General features: G+C 41.5%; 1 protein-coding gene across 1 annotated transcript in view; it reads right to left on the bottom strand.

Annotated features, from left to right (window-relative positions):
* The window catches only part of BCHE (butyrylcholinesterase), a 47,629-nt gene extending 40,464 nt beyond the window's left edge, over positions 1-7,165 (bottom strand). The window contains exon 1 of the mRNA XM_030456542.1: positions 7,057-7,165. Coding sequence (XP_030312402.1) covers positions 7,057-7,099 — 43 coding nt within the window. The 5' untranslated portion in view covers positions 7,100-7,165. The remainder of the gene's footprint in view (positions 1-7,056) is intronic.
* Between the last annotated feature and the right edge of the window lie 6,629 nt (positions 7,166-13,794).

Raw genomic sequence — 13,794 nt, 5'->3', positions numbered from 1 at the left:
CAGGGAGTTGTAGAGAGCAATGAGGTCTCCCCTGAGCCTCCTCTTCTCCAGACTGAACAGCCCCAGCTCCTTCAGCCTCTCCTCATAGGGTCTATGCTCAAGTCCCTTCACCAGCCTGGTTGCCCTCCTTTGGACCTGCTCCAGCACCTCAAGCTCCTTCCTGAGGGGCTGAGGGGCCCAGAACTGGACACAGGACTCAAGCTGTGGCCTCACCAGGGCTGAGCACAGGGGCAGAATCCCTTCCCTGGACCTGCTGGCCACGCTGTTCCTGAGCCAGCCCAGGATGCCATTGGCCTTCTTGGCCACCTGGGCACACTGCTGGCTCCTGTTCAGCTTCCTGGCAATCCAGACTCCCAGGTCCCTTTCTACCTGGCTGCTCTCCAGCCACTCTGTGCCCAGCCTGTAGCGCTGCATGGGGTTGTTGTGGCCAAAGTGCAGGACCCGGCACTTGGCCGTGTTAAACCTCATCCCATTGGGATCATCCCAACTCTCCAGTCTGTCCAGGTCCCTCTGCAGAGCCCTCCTGCCTTCCAGCTGATCCACACTCCCCCCCAGCTTAGTGTCGTCTGTGAATTTGCTGATGATGGACTCAATCCCCTCATCTAAATCATCACTGAAGATATTGAACAGAACCGGGCCCAACACTGATCCCTGGGGGATGGCACGAATGGCATGAATGGCACCAGCCAAAATTCCCAAGCCCTCTGTCTTCCCACCATTTGGGATGGAAACAGGAGAGCTTTCCTTCCCCCAGGCATGAAACCTGAGCACATCCTTGTTCTGAGTGGGGGTTGCCAAGTTTGGCAGACGTCCCCAAGCAGTACATTAAGTGTGGCTGAAAAATTCTTTTTGCCAACCTGATACAGAGTAACTTAAGCAAAGAGGAGGGGAAGCAGAGTGTTGGGCTGATCCTCCCAGGCATGGATTGTGTCCATGGTGCCCCAAACACTGCACAGGACTTATGGCAGTAAGAGCTGAGGGAGATGGATCAGCTCAACCCCACTTTGAGGTTCTCAATCCATCCATTCTGTCCTTTTCTGTGAGCAAAGCAGAAAGGTAGACCTGATATCTCTGTCCTCACCAGTGATTTTTAATGAGCTGAAAAATCTTCTGGAGCTTCTCCACTGGGAAAGGGGATGTGTGGGAAGCTGCCACAAAGACATCTCAGCTCAGGTGCACTGGTTTGCTGCTCATAGTTATGGGTAGCTGCAGAACTGAGCATTCTCCTGGCATCTGCTCCTAAGGGATGCAGGGAGGTAGGAATGGCATCACCTCCCCGTTCTCCAGTGGGCTATAGGGAAAGGTTGTGAACAACAGGATTTGGTTTTCAGTCATTTCATCCTCTAATTCACCACTCAAGGGAAAGAAAACAAAAACTTTACCCTTTTTTCCCCACTATTCCACTGTTTTCCCAAAGCTTCTTACAGAGTTTCTCAAAAATACCTCACTGGTCTTTGGAGAATTTTGTCCTGTTTATGTATTTCTTCTACATAAACTAAAGTAGAAAAATAAGCATTTTCATAAATTTCAGTTCACTTTCCATTTCATCCATATTCAGTCAAAATACCATAAATGAAAGTTAAGTATTGAGTTTAGAGTAAGGTTAGGTGAATTAATCACACTTCCACTTCCTTGGATCAAGATTCTAAGTCATCCTTCAGCCCCAAACAGGACTAAGCTGGGAAGATGAAGCAATGAGAGACATTTACTTGTGGTGACAATCCTATAGGAATGTTCACAGCAGAAAAAACACCACTCAAAGCACTTCAGTCTTTCAGTGCCTTGCTTAGCATCTCTTAGGGTACCTTTTCCCTCAGGTCCAAACCCACACAGGCTGAAATCAAAGGTGCTTTTTATCAAGTTAAGCAGAACTGAGAAATGTGTGTTTTGGACACAGCCTGAAGATGAAAAAGGTTTGCAGAGCCTCAGGACCAGCCCCAGCACTGGACTGGCTCTGCCTTCCCACTTCCAGCCTTTGTCTCACTCTGTAGGAGCAGCAAATGAACTGAATATGACCCTTGCAAGATTTTTTTTTTTTTCCAACATCCCCATCAGTGCCTTGCTCTGCAAGGAGAGCAGCACAGGCCAGTGCTTCTGCATCCAGCAAAATAGAAAATGTAATTAATTTCATTTGAAAATTGTCTCTGAGCACATTTGGCACCCATTTCCCTCCCCTACCACATCAGAGGCTACACTCTGACCAACATCACATACCCTGAAGACACAGAAGAAAGAGAATAAATATTATTATTGGTGTTTGAATATTCAGTCTATGTAAATGCATCATATATTTTTCTTGGCTTTGCCATAACAGAAAAAGCAAGCAAGATAAACTTGTATTTTTTTCTGCACACACTTCCCTTTTGTCTTTTACTTTTTTTTTTTCTTCTTCAATTTTTGCATATTGCAAGCTTTTCTTTTTAGTAATCTGCCTCTAGCTATTATCTTGAACAAAATTTCAGACATAACCAGCTCAAAAAACACATGAAATAACTCATTGCAAAGGTGCCTCGAGGTTTCAGAATTGTAGATGCTGGGAAGGAAGAGACCTATTCCTTTATCTTTTTGCACATGCCCTTGCAGTACAGGTTTTTTCAGGTAAAAGGAGATCTTGCAAACAAATTAATGAATAACAGCTCCTGTACAGGCGATGAATGAGTTTGTTTCTGGGGACAGGGAAGCCCAGAGTTTTCCATCTGATGTTTCAGGATAACCAGAAACCACCAGGTTGTGCTGTTGCCCTGAAGCAATAGGAATCACCACTGAGCTGCTGTGCTCATCTGGTGACTGCTAGTCAGCTGGAAAGACCCTAAAATCCCAGAAAACCAGAAAACAAGTCCTTCAGATTAATTTTCTTTTTGATTATAGAGCTGGGTATTTTTCCTAGGACTTTGCCTCCCTTTGTAAAACCACTGGCAGTGTTTGCTGGCCGTGAAATTCAGGTACAAAAAATAAAGAATTTATCAGCACAGGCTTAGGATGCAAACACTGCAAAGCTGATGGGAGAACTGATGTGGTACTCAGTGCAACATCCAACAAACCACCCACTAATGCTGAGCACTGCAGCTTCCCTTCAGGCTTTCTCCCACCAGACCAGTTTTTCAGAACTATTTTCTGTGTCAAAACTCAGGGCTGGACTCAACGCAGGGGTCAGGAAACACCTTGAATACAGAGAGGATGATGAAGATGCTGGACACCCAAGTCTGTTTGCAGCTGGGACCTCAGCCCTGCTTGCACTGGAATCACCCTCTGAATCTTATTCCATTTGGCATGCTGGACAAACCCATCATTTTTTCAGGATATATTTCAGATGACCCTATTTGATAGTTTATCCCTGAGCTACTTCTTTTTCTTCCTACTTCCTAAACAGATTGAATTCTTTAAGGATCCCCATTGCATGCTTTTAAGTAAACAACCACTAAACAAAGCTGATCATGTATATTTTTTTCTACAGCACTGATCACCTCAGACACTGGTGGGATAAAAATGACTCTTCCACTATGTATGAGTAAAGAGCTGTGGTAGCTGCAGAGAAGTAATGATACCATCATTAAATAACAGACATTTTACACAGGACTAATGGGTAAGAATGGGCATTCTGAGCCTGACCAAAGGTAAATCAACAAATTCAAGGGAAGTTTGCAAAACTAAAGCAGAAGAGCAGGCTGGGCATAGAACAATAGTTGTAAAACTCTCCAGCCAGCAAAAGCCTGACTCTCAATAAGAGGTCTTTTTTTTTATCTTATTGCCACCCAGAGGTTCTTCTCTCTTGAATTTCTCCAAGCACTTTTGGGGACCTTTTAAAGATTTGTCACCCAGGACACCCGACAACAAAATCCATTGCATAAATCCAAGAGCCATGAAAAAATGTTCTTCTTTTCAGTTTGGTTTTGAACCCACCACCTGCTGGTTGTACCTAGGATAGGACACAGAAAACTTGGCTAAGATTCAAGGCTGATACCTGGCAGTTCCCTCATAAAACTGGATCATTGGACAAGAGCAGTTTTAGGAGTGTGTGACACAAAAAAACCACCTCACAAGAATTTATGCTTTTTCTTTGCCTGCAGAAATACAGTTTATTTCCTGCTCCTCATACTAATATAAGTTGTTCAGATATAAACCTTAGTCATGAGATAAATTTCTCTCATACTTTCCAGTTAGCAGAGAACGGAAGCAAAGCTAAGAAGACCACTCAGTTGTAGCTGGGGAAGGTTTATGACACAATCCATCACCAAAGCCTGGTTTGGAAATTTAGAAACTACAAGGTAAAAGGTAAATTTTCAGGATTAAAAACCATTCATGAGACAGACTAAAAAAAAAAAAAAAAAAAAAAAAAAGAAAAAGGAGAAGAAAAAAGATCTGGTTCTTGAAATACAGAAAGGTTAACATGGAGTGCCCCAAGATCTGCTGCTGGGACTGATTTTTGTAACTTAAATCCCTGGCATATTGCAAAAAGTTGTAGTTTATCAGCAAATATTTTGCACTCTATGCAAGAAATACTTGTGCTTGCTTCTCTTAGCTCAGGCTCCCAAATCTGCATGCCCCAAAACTTGTAAGAGCACCCACAAAACTATCAGGCCCCAGAGAGAAGCAGCTTCATCTCACCATGATTACACTTCAGTAGAAATATCCCAAGGGGAGATTTCTGTGTTATCTGTGATTGTTGGTAAATCAGAACTAAGATATTTTTTTCTTTAAAAATATTTTCTTTATTCTTTTATTTCTTTACTCTTTTTCTTTATTCTTTTCTTTTAAACCATTGGGTGAGTCCGAAGCTCTTCAAGGCAGATAAAACATATTTTTGAAATGTGGCATCTGTTTCCTTTGATTCCTCAGGATTCCTTATCTGATAAGAACTCAGTTTAATTAAGCTAGAAGGTTTACTAACCATAATAATCCCCAACACCACCTATTTGCTGGGGCAAACTGACAGCCTCAGCCCACTTCTTTTCCCTCTGAATATGTTGAACAAAAATCAACTTTTTTTTTTTTTTTCCACAGCAAAATTCCTTAATACTTCCAGCTAATCATTTCCAGACCTCTCCAGTTAGATAATAATTATGTATTATTTCACTCAGGGCTTGATCAAGCATAATCAGAGAATCAGGAATGTTGGAGAAGACCTCTAAGATCAAATGTAATTGCTGTACAACAGTCATACTCCTGCCAGAGAAAAAGAGGTGTAAAAGGGAAGAGAAGCCTTCCTAGAGGTTTTACAACTGGGAGAGCCTGGTTTATTTTCCAGAATCCTTTGGAATGGGATGAGTTCCTGCCATTGCTCATTAACACCAGGATGCTGGTGGTGGTGGAAGTGCAGAGATATTTCTGCAAAAAGTCTAAAGGTTGGGAAGCCTGGGGCTGTCTGACTCCTCCAGGATCCAGAGAGCCTGAACACAAGTGCTGCCTGTCCAGAAACAAATGTACATCCCAAAATTAATCCCTGGGGGAAGAACACCAAGGGGTAACCAAGCCCCACACCTGGGTGTTAATCAGCTGGGTTACCCCCAGCTCCAGCAGCTAATGATTAACTTCAGCCCGTCTCTTCTTCCTGGAGGTGGCCTTGGGGTCAGCTGGGAGAGGAAAGGAAGGGAAGAAGGAGCTGAAAGAGAGGGAAGAGCTTCAGGCTTCAAGCAGGGATCTGTTGGGCACCTTCCACTCAGTGCAATTTCTAACTCTGAAAGCTTCAGGATCTCAACACTGCCCTGATGAGCTGTGCCCAAGGATCACCTGCAAACAGCCTCCTCACCCAGCAGGAGCTTCCCCAGCCCAAGAAACCAACCCAGGAGAAGGGGATAGCCCCTTGGAAAGGCACCAGCAAGCAGTGGTCAACTTCAGTGGTCACCTTCAACTTAATCCCATGGCACGGCTGCAGTGCAAAGGGAAACACATTGGAATATCAACCTTATCCCCAGGACTTCTGTGGCAGTGGAGGAGCAGGAAATCAGCCTGGAAGTGTTTGCTCTGTGTATAACCTGCCTTGCACCAAAGCCATCTGACACTGTTAGCAGCCAGAGAGAACTTGCTGCAAGCTGCAGTGGGGTTTTCAGTGCATTTATTACAGATGGATTTTTTTTTGATGATTGGAAGATTCCCACTGGGATCCAGGAAATGCAAGCAACTGGAATTTAAAAACATTTTCATTCCACCTCGATGTCCTGCTAACACTTCAGAGAAAAGCATACCAGCAGCTCCAGTCCACACTGGTGCAGAATTTGATCTCCATTGGTTTACTCAGCTTCATGCCAATTCTCACTCCTGGCTTGCTGTGCAGTATTGAGGCTGACATTCACTTCTGTGGCCAGGACAGATTTCAACACTGAGTTTTCCTCCTCTGCAGGACTGCCTGACCCTTCCCCTCTGCATGAAGGTAAGCCCCCAGAAGCTGCCTACAAACCAGCTCCTTGTGTTTGCCTTCCCATCCTTGTGATCATCCCAGATGAGAATATTTTGTAGGGAAATATAATAGTGAAGTAATGCAACACATTATTCATGCCCCTAGAACCCAGTTTGCATTTCCAACAAGAAAGAGTACAGAAAGGCCCAACACTGTGCTGGTTTTAGCCACCAGCAATTAGGTCAGCATCTTTTGGGGTTCTCAAAGAGGACAACCCCCAGTTTCCTGCTTAATATCTTGTGTCCATCCTCAAAGCACAGGGCAAGGGAAGGTTAGTGGGCTCTTCCAGGCTTTGGGTTCAATTCTGCTCATTTTTCCAGAGCCATGGTTTGGAATCTGCAGGGCTGAACCCCCCAGAGCTGGTTTGGGGCAGTAATCTCTGCAGGACCCTACCAGGGAGAGCCCAGAAGTCAGGAATTAAGGACAGAAAAGCCCTCAGAGCCCCCAGCTCCAGAGCTGAGGGGTCTGACCAGGGCTGCTCTCATCATTTGCCCATTAAAATGTCAGAGCTGTGATGTCTACAACAAATAAATACAAGAAAAAGGGGCGGGGGGGGAACCAGCACCCACTTGGTTGTTTACTGCAACCTCCCTGTCTGATCAGATCAGTGCATCCACCTCTCCCACTTGTAACATTCTAAAAAAGAAGCAGAAAAGACCAACCTCTGGAGCTGATTCTCCCTTCTTGATGCTTCTTTCTTTCCATAAAAGAGCTTTCTCAGGCCCAGAACCAAGTTCCCAGGAACCAAAGGAGTTGTAGCAGGGCTGGCTGGTTTACATCCCGTGGCTCCAAGGTACACTGCATTTTGTATGTAAATCCTACACTGAAGTCATGGCACATTGGCAAACAACTGAAAGGAAACATTTCTGCTCTGCTTTGTTTACACACCTCTGTATTTCATTTCCCACTTTACAGAGACCTTTGCCTATCAGGGTGTATTTTTATAGCTGCTGATAGCACTGGAATGTTTCTCTCCAAAACAAGTACATGTACATCTAATTTTTATTTTTTTTTTTTAATTTTACTTTTTGCAGTGTTAATTCAGAGCTTACATGCCACCTTCCAAGCACCACCAACCTCTTTTCCAGTTTTACATCTATGCTGCCAGGTGTTTGTTGGCTCCTGATCTGGGATCCTTCATGAAACCTGAACACAGAGAGCTCTTTCCCCTCTTTTTCCACTCCTGGGGTTCTGTGGCACCCTAACCACTGAATTTCTCAGCTCTGCCTCACCCCATTTCTGGATCCAGTTCAGGACCAGCACAACCACTCAGGATTTCTCATTTATAGGGATGTGTATTGAAGATGGTGCTGGAGAAGGCTAAAGGGCACCCAGGTACCTCCTGTGGGTGAGAGGTGAGGATGGGCTTGGAGCAAAGCTGGCCCAGGGATGTGGTGTTGAGGTTGAAAAACTCCTTAGGAAACCAGCTTGGAGTTTCTGTATTTTAATTCAGATACTGTTAATTTTAACAGTAGTTAAGAAAACCTGGCTTGTTTGATGAAAATATATTTTTTGAGGGGGGTAAATAGTATTGCACCTAAGAAACTGTTTAATGCCAAGAGGCTATTATTATCTAGCAGCAGACTGCTGGGGTTACTTATTCCAATTATTTCTCTGTTTCCATGGTATTTCACCAATGGGTATCAGACTTGTTCTCTATACATTAAGATAGCTCTGGTTTGCAGTTTGGAAACAGAAAACCTCCATCCACTTCACAAGACTTTTGATCCTTGCCCTGTTTCTGTAGTAATTATTAACCAGCTTTATTCTTAGAACTGAGTTCATGTTTTGTTTTTACACAAGATATTTTGGCATGATAAAACAATGCCTACTACAAGTCAAGGTTGGTTTTGCTCAACCAAAACAGCCACATTAATTCTAAATTCAGTGTAAACAAGAAACAGAATAAATGTTTTCCAAGTAGAAGAACAAACCTAGCAAGGAATAAAACATATTCATGCCTTTCAGCACACAATACAAGAAATAGAGAATTTCAAATTTCCAGAATGAGGAAACATTTTACAGTCTAGGGCTTATGTATTCTTTCCTTTTAATTTTGAATTAATTCTTCCTCTTAACCAGCCTTAATGCTTGACCTCTTTAATTTCAGGTATTTATAATTTATGCATATGTACAAGACTGAATTTTATTTTTTTTGGGGGGAGTGAATTGGGCCTCATTCTGAATGTCTCATCAGACAAGTGCAAATCTCAGCAGTCACTGCTGGAATTTACCTGAGCATAAACTAGAAGTACAGACACAACCCTCTCTGATAACTTCAGCTGACTCACATAACAGCAAGACACCACTGATGTCAAGGATATTATCATGGTATCAAGAAATAAATCTGAAAAAACATACTGTTAGATGATTTCTCACTTCAGTGCCTCTTTAAGTCATCTCCTAAACTGCACATGGATAAATGAAATTCATTCAGTTTTGTAACTTTGTTTTCCAGACATTCTACCATCTTTTTTCCCATTTTCCTTCTCACTTTGGAATGGCACTGAGGATGCAGTGTTTGTCTGTCTTAAAATACACAAGGTTCACACTTGGACATGGCAAAGCTTCCCTTGTATTTCTTTACAATTGATCATCCATTATGATCAAACTGGGACAGATCCTGGTCAGAAAAAGCCAGGAATTCTTTTCCAGTGTTTTACTTCAGACTGTAGTTATGTTTAATGTCTATCCCAGGGGATAGGTTGCCTGAATCTGCTGCTGGGGAGACTGGGACCAGTGGGAGATGTCAAGCACATCCCCCTACAATGTCCTTCACTGCTGTAATAATCATTCTGAAACTGAAATGAATGAATTTGTGATGATTTACATCACAATAATTATTGTTTCTTAAGCTTATAAATATTTTTATTTTAATTGTTCTCTTTCTGGATGAAAAAATGTCTTATTTTCCATCTGGACTTTGTTTGCTTCCCACATTTGGGTAGAGAATTGGGAAGCAAAACTTAGAAGGTGGAAAATGGCAGAAATAGCTGGATAGAAATGGCTGCCCCCCTTGTCACGAGCCATGTTGTGGAGTAAAGATCAGCTTTTTACATTCTCTCTCTCCTTTTTTTTTAGTTGAACTCTTTTCTATGTGAATGAGTAGGTGTAAGGAAAGAAAAGAAGTACTAATGGTCTTCAGTGTAATCAATAATTTTAGAAACAGAAGACTAGAAAAAGAAAAAAACCTCTGAAAAAAGGTCTGACATCACTTGTAGACAGTATTTCTAGCAGAAGAGAGAATAAGTGAAGAAAATAATGGTAAAAAAAGATGTCTCTGCTAAAAAAAACCTATGGGTTACTGCTACAGAAATTCCCATTTCCATTCCAGTAAGTAGAGCAAAACTGTTTAAAGATATTGACATGAATACTAGATTTGGAAAACTCTAATCTTAATCAGTGAGGGGTGAAAGCAGAGAGGAGATGACATGATCAAAAGACACAGAGAGCATTTATTCATTTTTAAGAACAATTTATCCTATGCTATTTCTGCATCCCCTGATGGAGGCTTTGAAACATAGAGAACTTGCCCAGGAAGAGGCAGAAAGAAGATCCTTGTGTTTTTAAAGCAGTCATTTTGTAGTGTCCTGGGGAACAGAAAAGATTATTCTCTGCATTTCAATAGCTGCCATTCAATCTGATTTTTTTTCCAAGTCCCAAACCATACAACTTCCATCTCTTCTATAATTCAACAGTTTAATATTCTGTGTTGCCTGATATTTACATCGTGTCTTTCATCCCTTATAATCTATTCCCCTTACCTGTTAGAACTGCACTTCCAAGCATAATTTTGATTTGTTCTAGAAGCTTATGTCCTCAGACATTTGAAAGCTGCTGTTGTGTTCCTGATTCTTCCTTATCTGGCCAAATTATAACCAATTAAATCTCTTATTTTATTTTTTTTAATCTGATTTGATTTCTCACTAAAGAATCCCTCATTTTTTATTCTGACTCTTCTCTGATTTCCTTCCAATTTAACATCTTTCTGGGAGAACATTTCCCCTCCTTGCATGCAATGACCATGATAAGGTCATGGAAAATCCTTGCTTTGGGACTTCCACCCATGTCCAAAACCTTTTGAAGTCCATGGCTGGACTTGCATGAGATACATTGGGTGCTGGATTCTAAACTTGCATTTTAATTTTATTTTTTATAATTCATGTTACATCCTCCTCTCTTATCTATTACTACTGTTCCATTTCCTACAGTCCTTATTCTAATGGACTCTCTTCCAAATGGCTCCTTGCTTTATGTTTGGGGTTTTTTTTCATTTGTTTGTTTGCACTGAAATATTTTTCATCCCTTGATGGATCTGTTTTGGCCACGCTTCATCCAAGTTTCTTCTCAGTCCCTTTTTATTTTCCTGTCCTTATTGACATTCCAAATCTTCTAGAACGAGCACAATCTGTGTGTGTCATTAAGATCTTATTTAGGACATTTCTCTAAATCATTAATGAAGATACTAATTGTTAGTCTGGGTTTACTTTGTGTATGCCACCCCACTGGACATTTCCAAGCACCATGTTACACAGCTGTTTATCAGTTTTTTTCATTTGTCTTTCAGCCAATATTCAATCCACACACAATTCTCTCCAGCCAAGCTGATTTGAATTAATTTTTCAATTAAGATTTCATGAGACAGTGTCAAATGCTTCAGTAAAATCCAAATATCTGTCAACCCCTATAGTGCTATTTTTCTTTTTCACCGTTTTTCCCATTCCCTCTGTTTCACACAAAGACATCAACAACTCTTCCATGTCTGAAGCACTTGAAAATTCTCCTTACCCAACAGGTAGATCTGAATTTCTTCCTTGCCCAGGGACCATTTGGCTTTGGGTTTGCAGGCTCTGGAGGAGACATCTCTCTCCTTGACTCTTTGCAGAGTTACAGCAATAAATCCATTAAATCCATTCCCAATAAATCCATTCTCAGACTCATGAATCCCCCCCATGATTTGAGCTTACACAGCTTGAAAATATCTTCTGTTCCTCCTTGTCATCATCCAAAAAACCTTTGCATTCAGGGTTTTATACCAACAAGGGAAATTTCTTCCCACCTACAAGCATCATCTGATGTCCACAAGGTGCCCAAGTGAAGGCTTCTTAAATCCAATCTTAAATCCCTAAAGGGTCTAAGGGTTTGAACTTTGATAATGTCCTTCCTGGATGTTAATCCTCTGATATTTCTCTTGCTTTCAGGACTAATCATGCAGTGAAGAGCTTCTTGTGGTTCAGCAAAGTCCAGGCTGGGCAACTCAAACTCCTCTGTGCTTCTCCCATTGAGGGGCAGCGAGGAAATAGATGGTAGCCCCATTTATTTACATATTATTTAGTATTCACTTAATTCCTTTCATTATGAAAGTTTTTTTGGCTATTTTCTCTCTCTGTATCCTGCATCCTCATGGTCTCAAGTTGTGCCAGGAGAAGTTTAGGTTGGATATTAGAAAGAATTTCTTTACGGAGAGAGTGATCAGACATTGGAATGGGCTGCCCAGGGAAGTAGTGGATTCTCCATCCCTGGGGATATTTCCAAAGAGCCTGGATGTGGCACTCAGTGCCATGGGCTGGGAACTGCAGCAGTAGTGGATCAAGGGTTGGACTTGATGATCTTTGAGGTCCCTTCCAACCCAGCCAATTCTATGATTCTATGATTCTATGATTCTATGATTCTATTATTACAAAGGAAGTTTTCTGTGATGGAAGAGATGGGAGCTTTCTATGAAGCAGAACAAATCATTCATGTCTAAAGTCCACAGCAAATCTGCAGCCACTGGGATGGATTTCAAATGGATTAATGGTGCCTAATTATAAGGTGTTTCTTCCTTGACTCCAGAAGAATATTACCAGAAATGTTTTATAATCTATTTGAACTTCTGCCAACATAAGGGAGCCACTAAGCAAGTTTTTTAAATATTAAAATGACTTCTCCTTCCCTGATAAAAAATAGAGAAGGACCAATGCCCACTGGTGAGGTACCCAGAGACTTAAACTAAGGACTAAGACTGAATAATAGCTGAAGGATTAGCTATTTCCTTAAAAAAAAAACCCCAAAAACAAAAACCCCACACCTGAATCTACGAAAGATTTAAAGAGACCTTTGAATAATGAAGAAAACCATTGAAATTAAGGAAACCAAATGGTTTTGACTTTATTGCAAACATCTTTTAAGTCATGACAACGGTTGCAGTGTTTCCCTAATTTTTGGTATAAAAGGGAAGTAAACCAACAGTTTATTGTAGCAATACTTCATATTGCCCTACTTCTGTATATTGTCTTGAAGCTCTAGGGTAAGGATGGAACATTCATGTTTTTAAATTGGATACAAAAGCAGTTTCTATGCTGTGGCTGCTGTAGCATAAATTGCTACACAGAGACTCCCAGATTTATCTGAACATTCTGATGCTCAGCAAATTGTAACCATTTCTTTTTTAGGCCTTGCCATCCTATGTTTAGAGTTTGTGCTCCTTTTAAAGGCTTTCTAATGTTTGGAAGGTCTAAAGCAGACCTTGGTTTCTGCTCGTAGGATGTAATTCTTCTCGAACCAGACCCAAACCTCTCCAAAAGTTATGAAATGTTTTTACATAGTTGATTTATAGTATAAATTGGCTGACCAAGTGTGAACCTGGATCTTGCACTGCAATTTTTTTTGTTTTTAATGAGGGCATAATGTTCTACCCACAATAATGGAGAGAAAATAATACTTATTAAACTCTCATTTTGAGAAGAGCAGTGGGTGAGGTGCTGTGTCACAGGGGTGCTGGACCATTCAGACCCCACAAAGGATGGAATAAAGGGTGGCCTTGGCTCATGTGGTCATGGAGAGGTAAAAAGAAGGTTGGGATATTTGGGTGAGGTGGTGAGAAGTGTCAGTGCCTGGACAAAAGGTCCTGAGGCTTCTCAGAAAGCAGCTGAACACTTTGCAGGTGGTAGGAGGCTGCTCAGATCTGTTCAATATTCCAGATGGCATCTGTAATAATTACATTTCATGGGATGTCTAGGAAGGGAACTGTGTCATTAAGAAGCCCTTGCAAAACCCATGTGAGGTGACTGCTGTATTTTGCAGACAAGTACATAATGTGCTTCTGAGCAATTAGACATGGAATTAGCAATTAGACAGTGAACTGAGGAGATGGAGGTACCAACTGTCTCTGGAAACTCCTTCCTTGCTCCTGCCTTCATTACACTGCCTTTGCTGTTCATTACAGAACAGACTTTTTTACATTCTCTGTAGGAAGGGGGAAAAAAAAACCCAAACAGGAAACATTTTAAGGCTATTAAGTGTTAATGATCAGATTGCAAGGTCCTATTACTTAGTATTTTATTTTATTTTTTTTTAAGATGCTCATTGAAGGAGAGCAGAATGAGCTGCACGACTGCTTTGAGAAGCTTGGGTGAGAG

The sequence above is a fragment of the Calypte anna genome, chromosome 9, assembly GCF_003957555.1.
Source record: "Calypte anna isolate BGI_N300 chromosome 9, bCalAnn1_v1.p, whole genome shotgun sequence".
In the NCBI taxonomy this organism is placed as follows: domain Eukaryota; kingdom Metazoa; phylum Chordata; class Aves; order Apodiformes; family Trochilidae; genus Calypte; species Calypte anna.
Note: the sequence above shows the minus strand (reverse complement) of the source record. Positions and strands in the feature narration are given on the sequence as shown.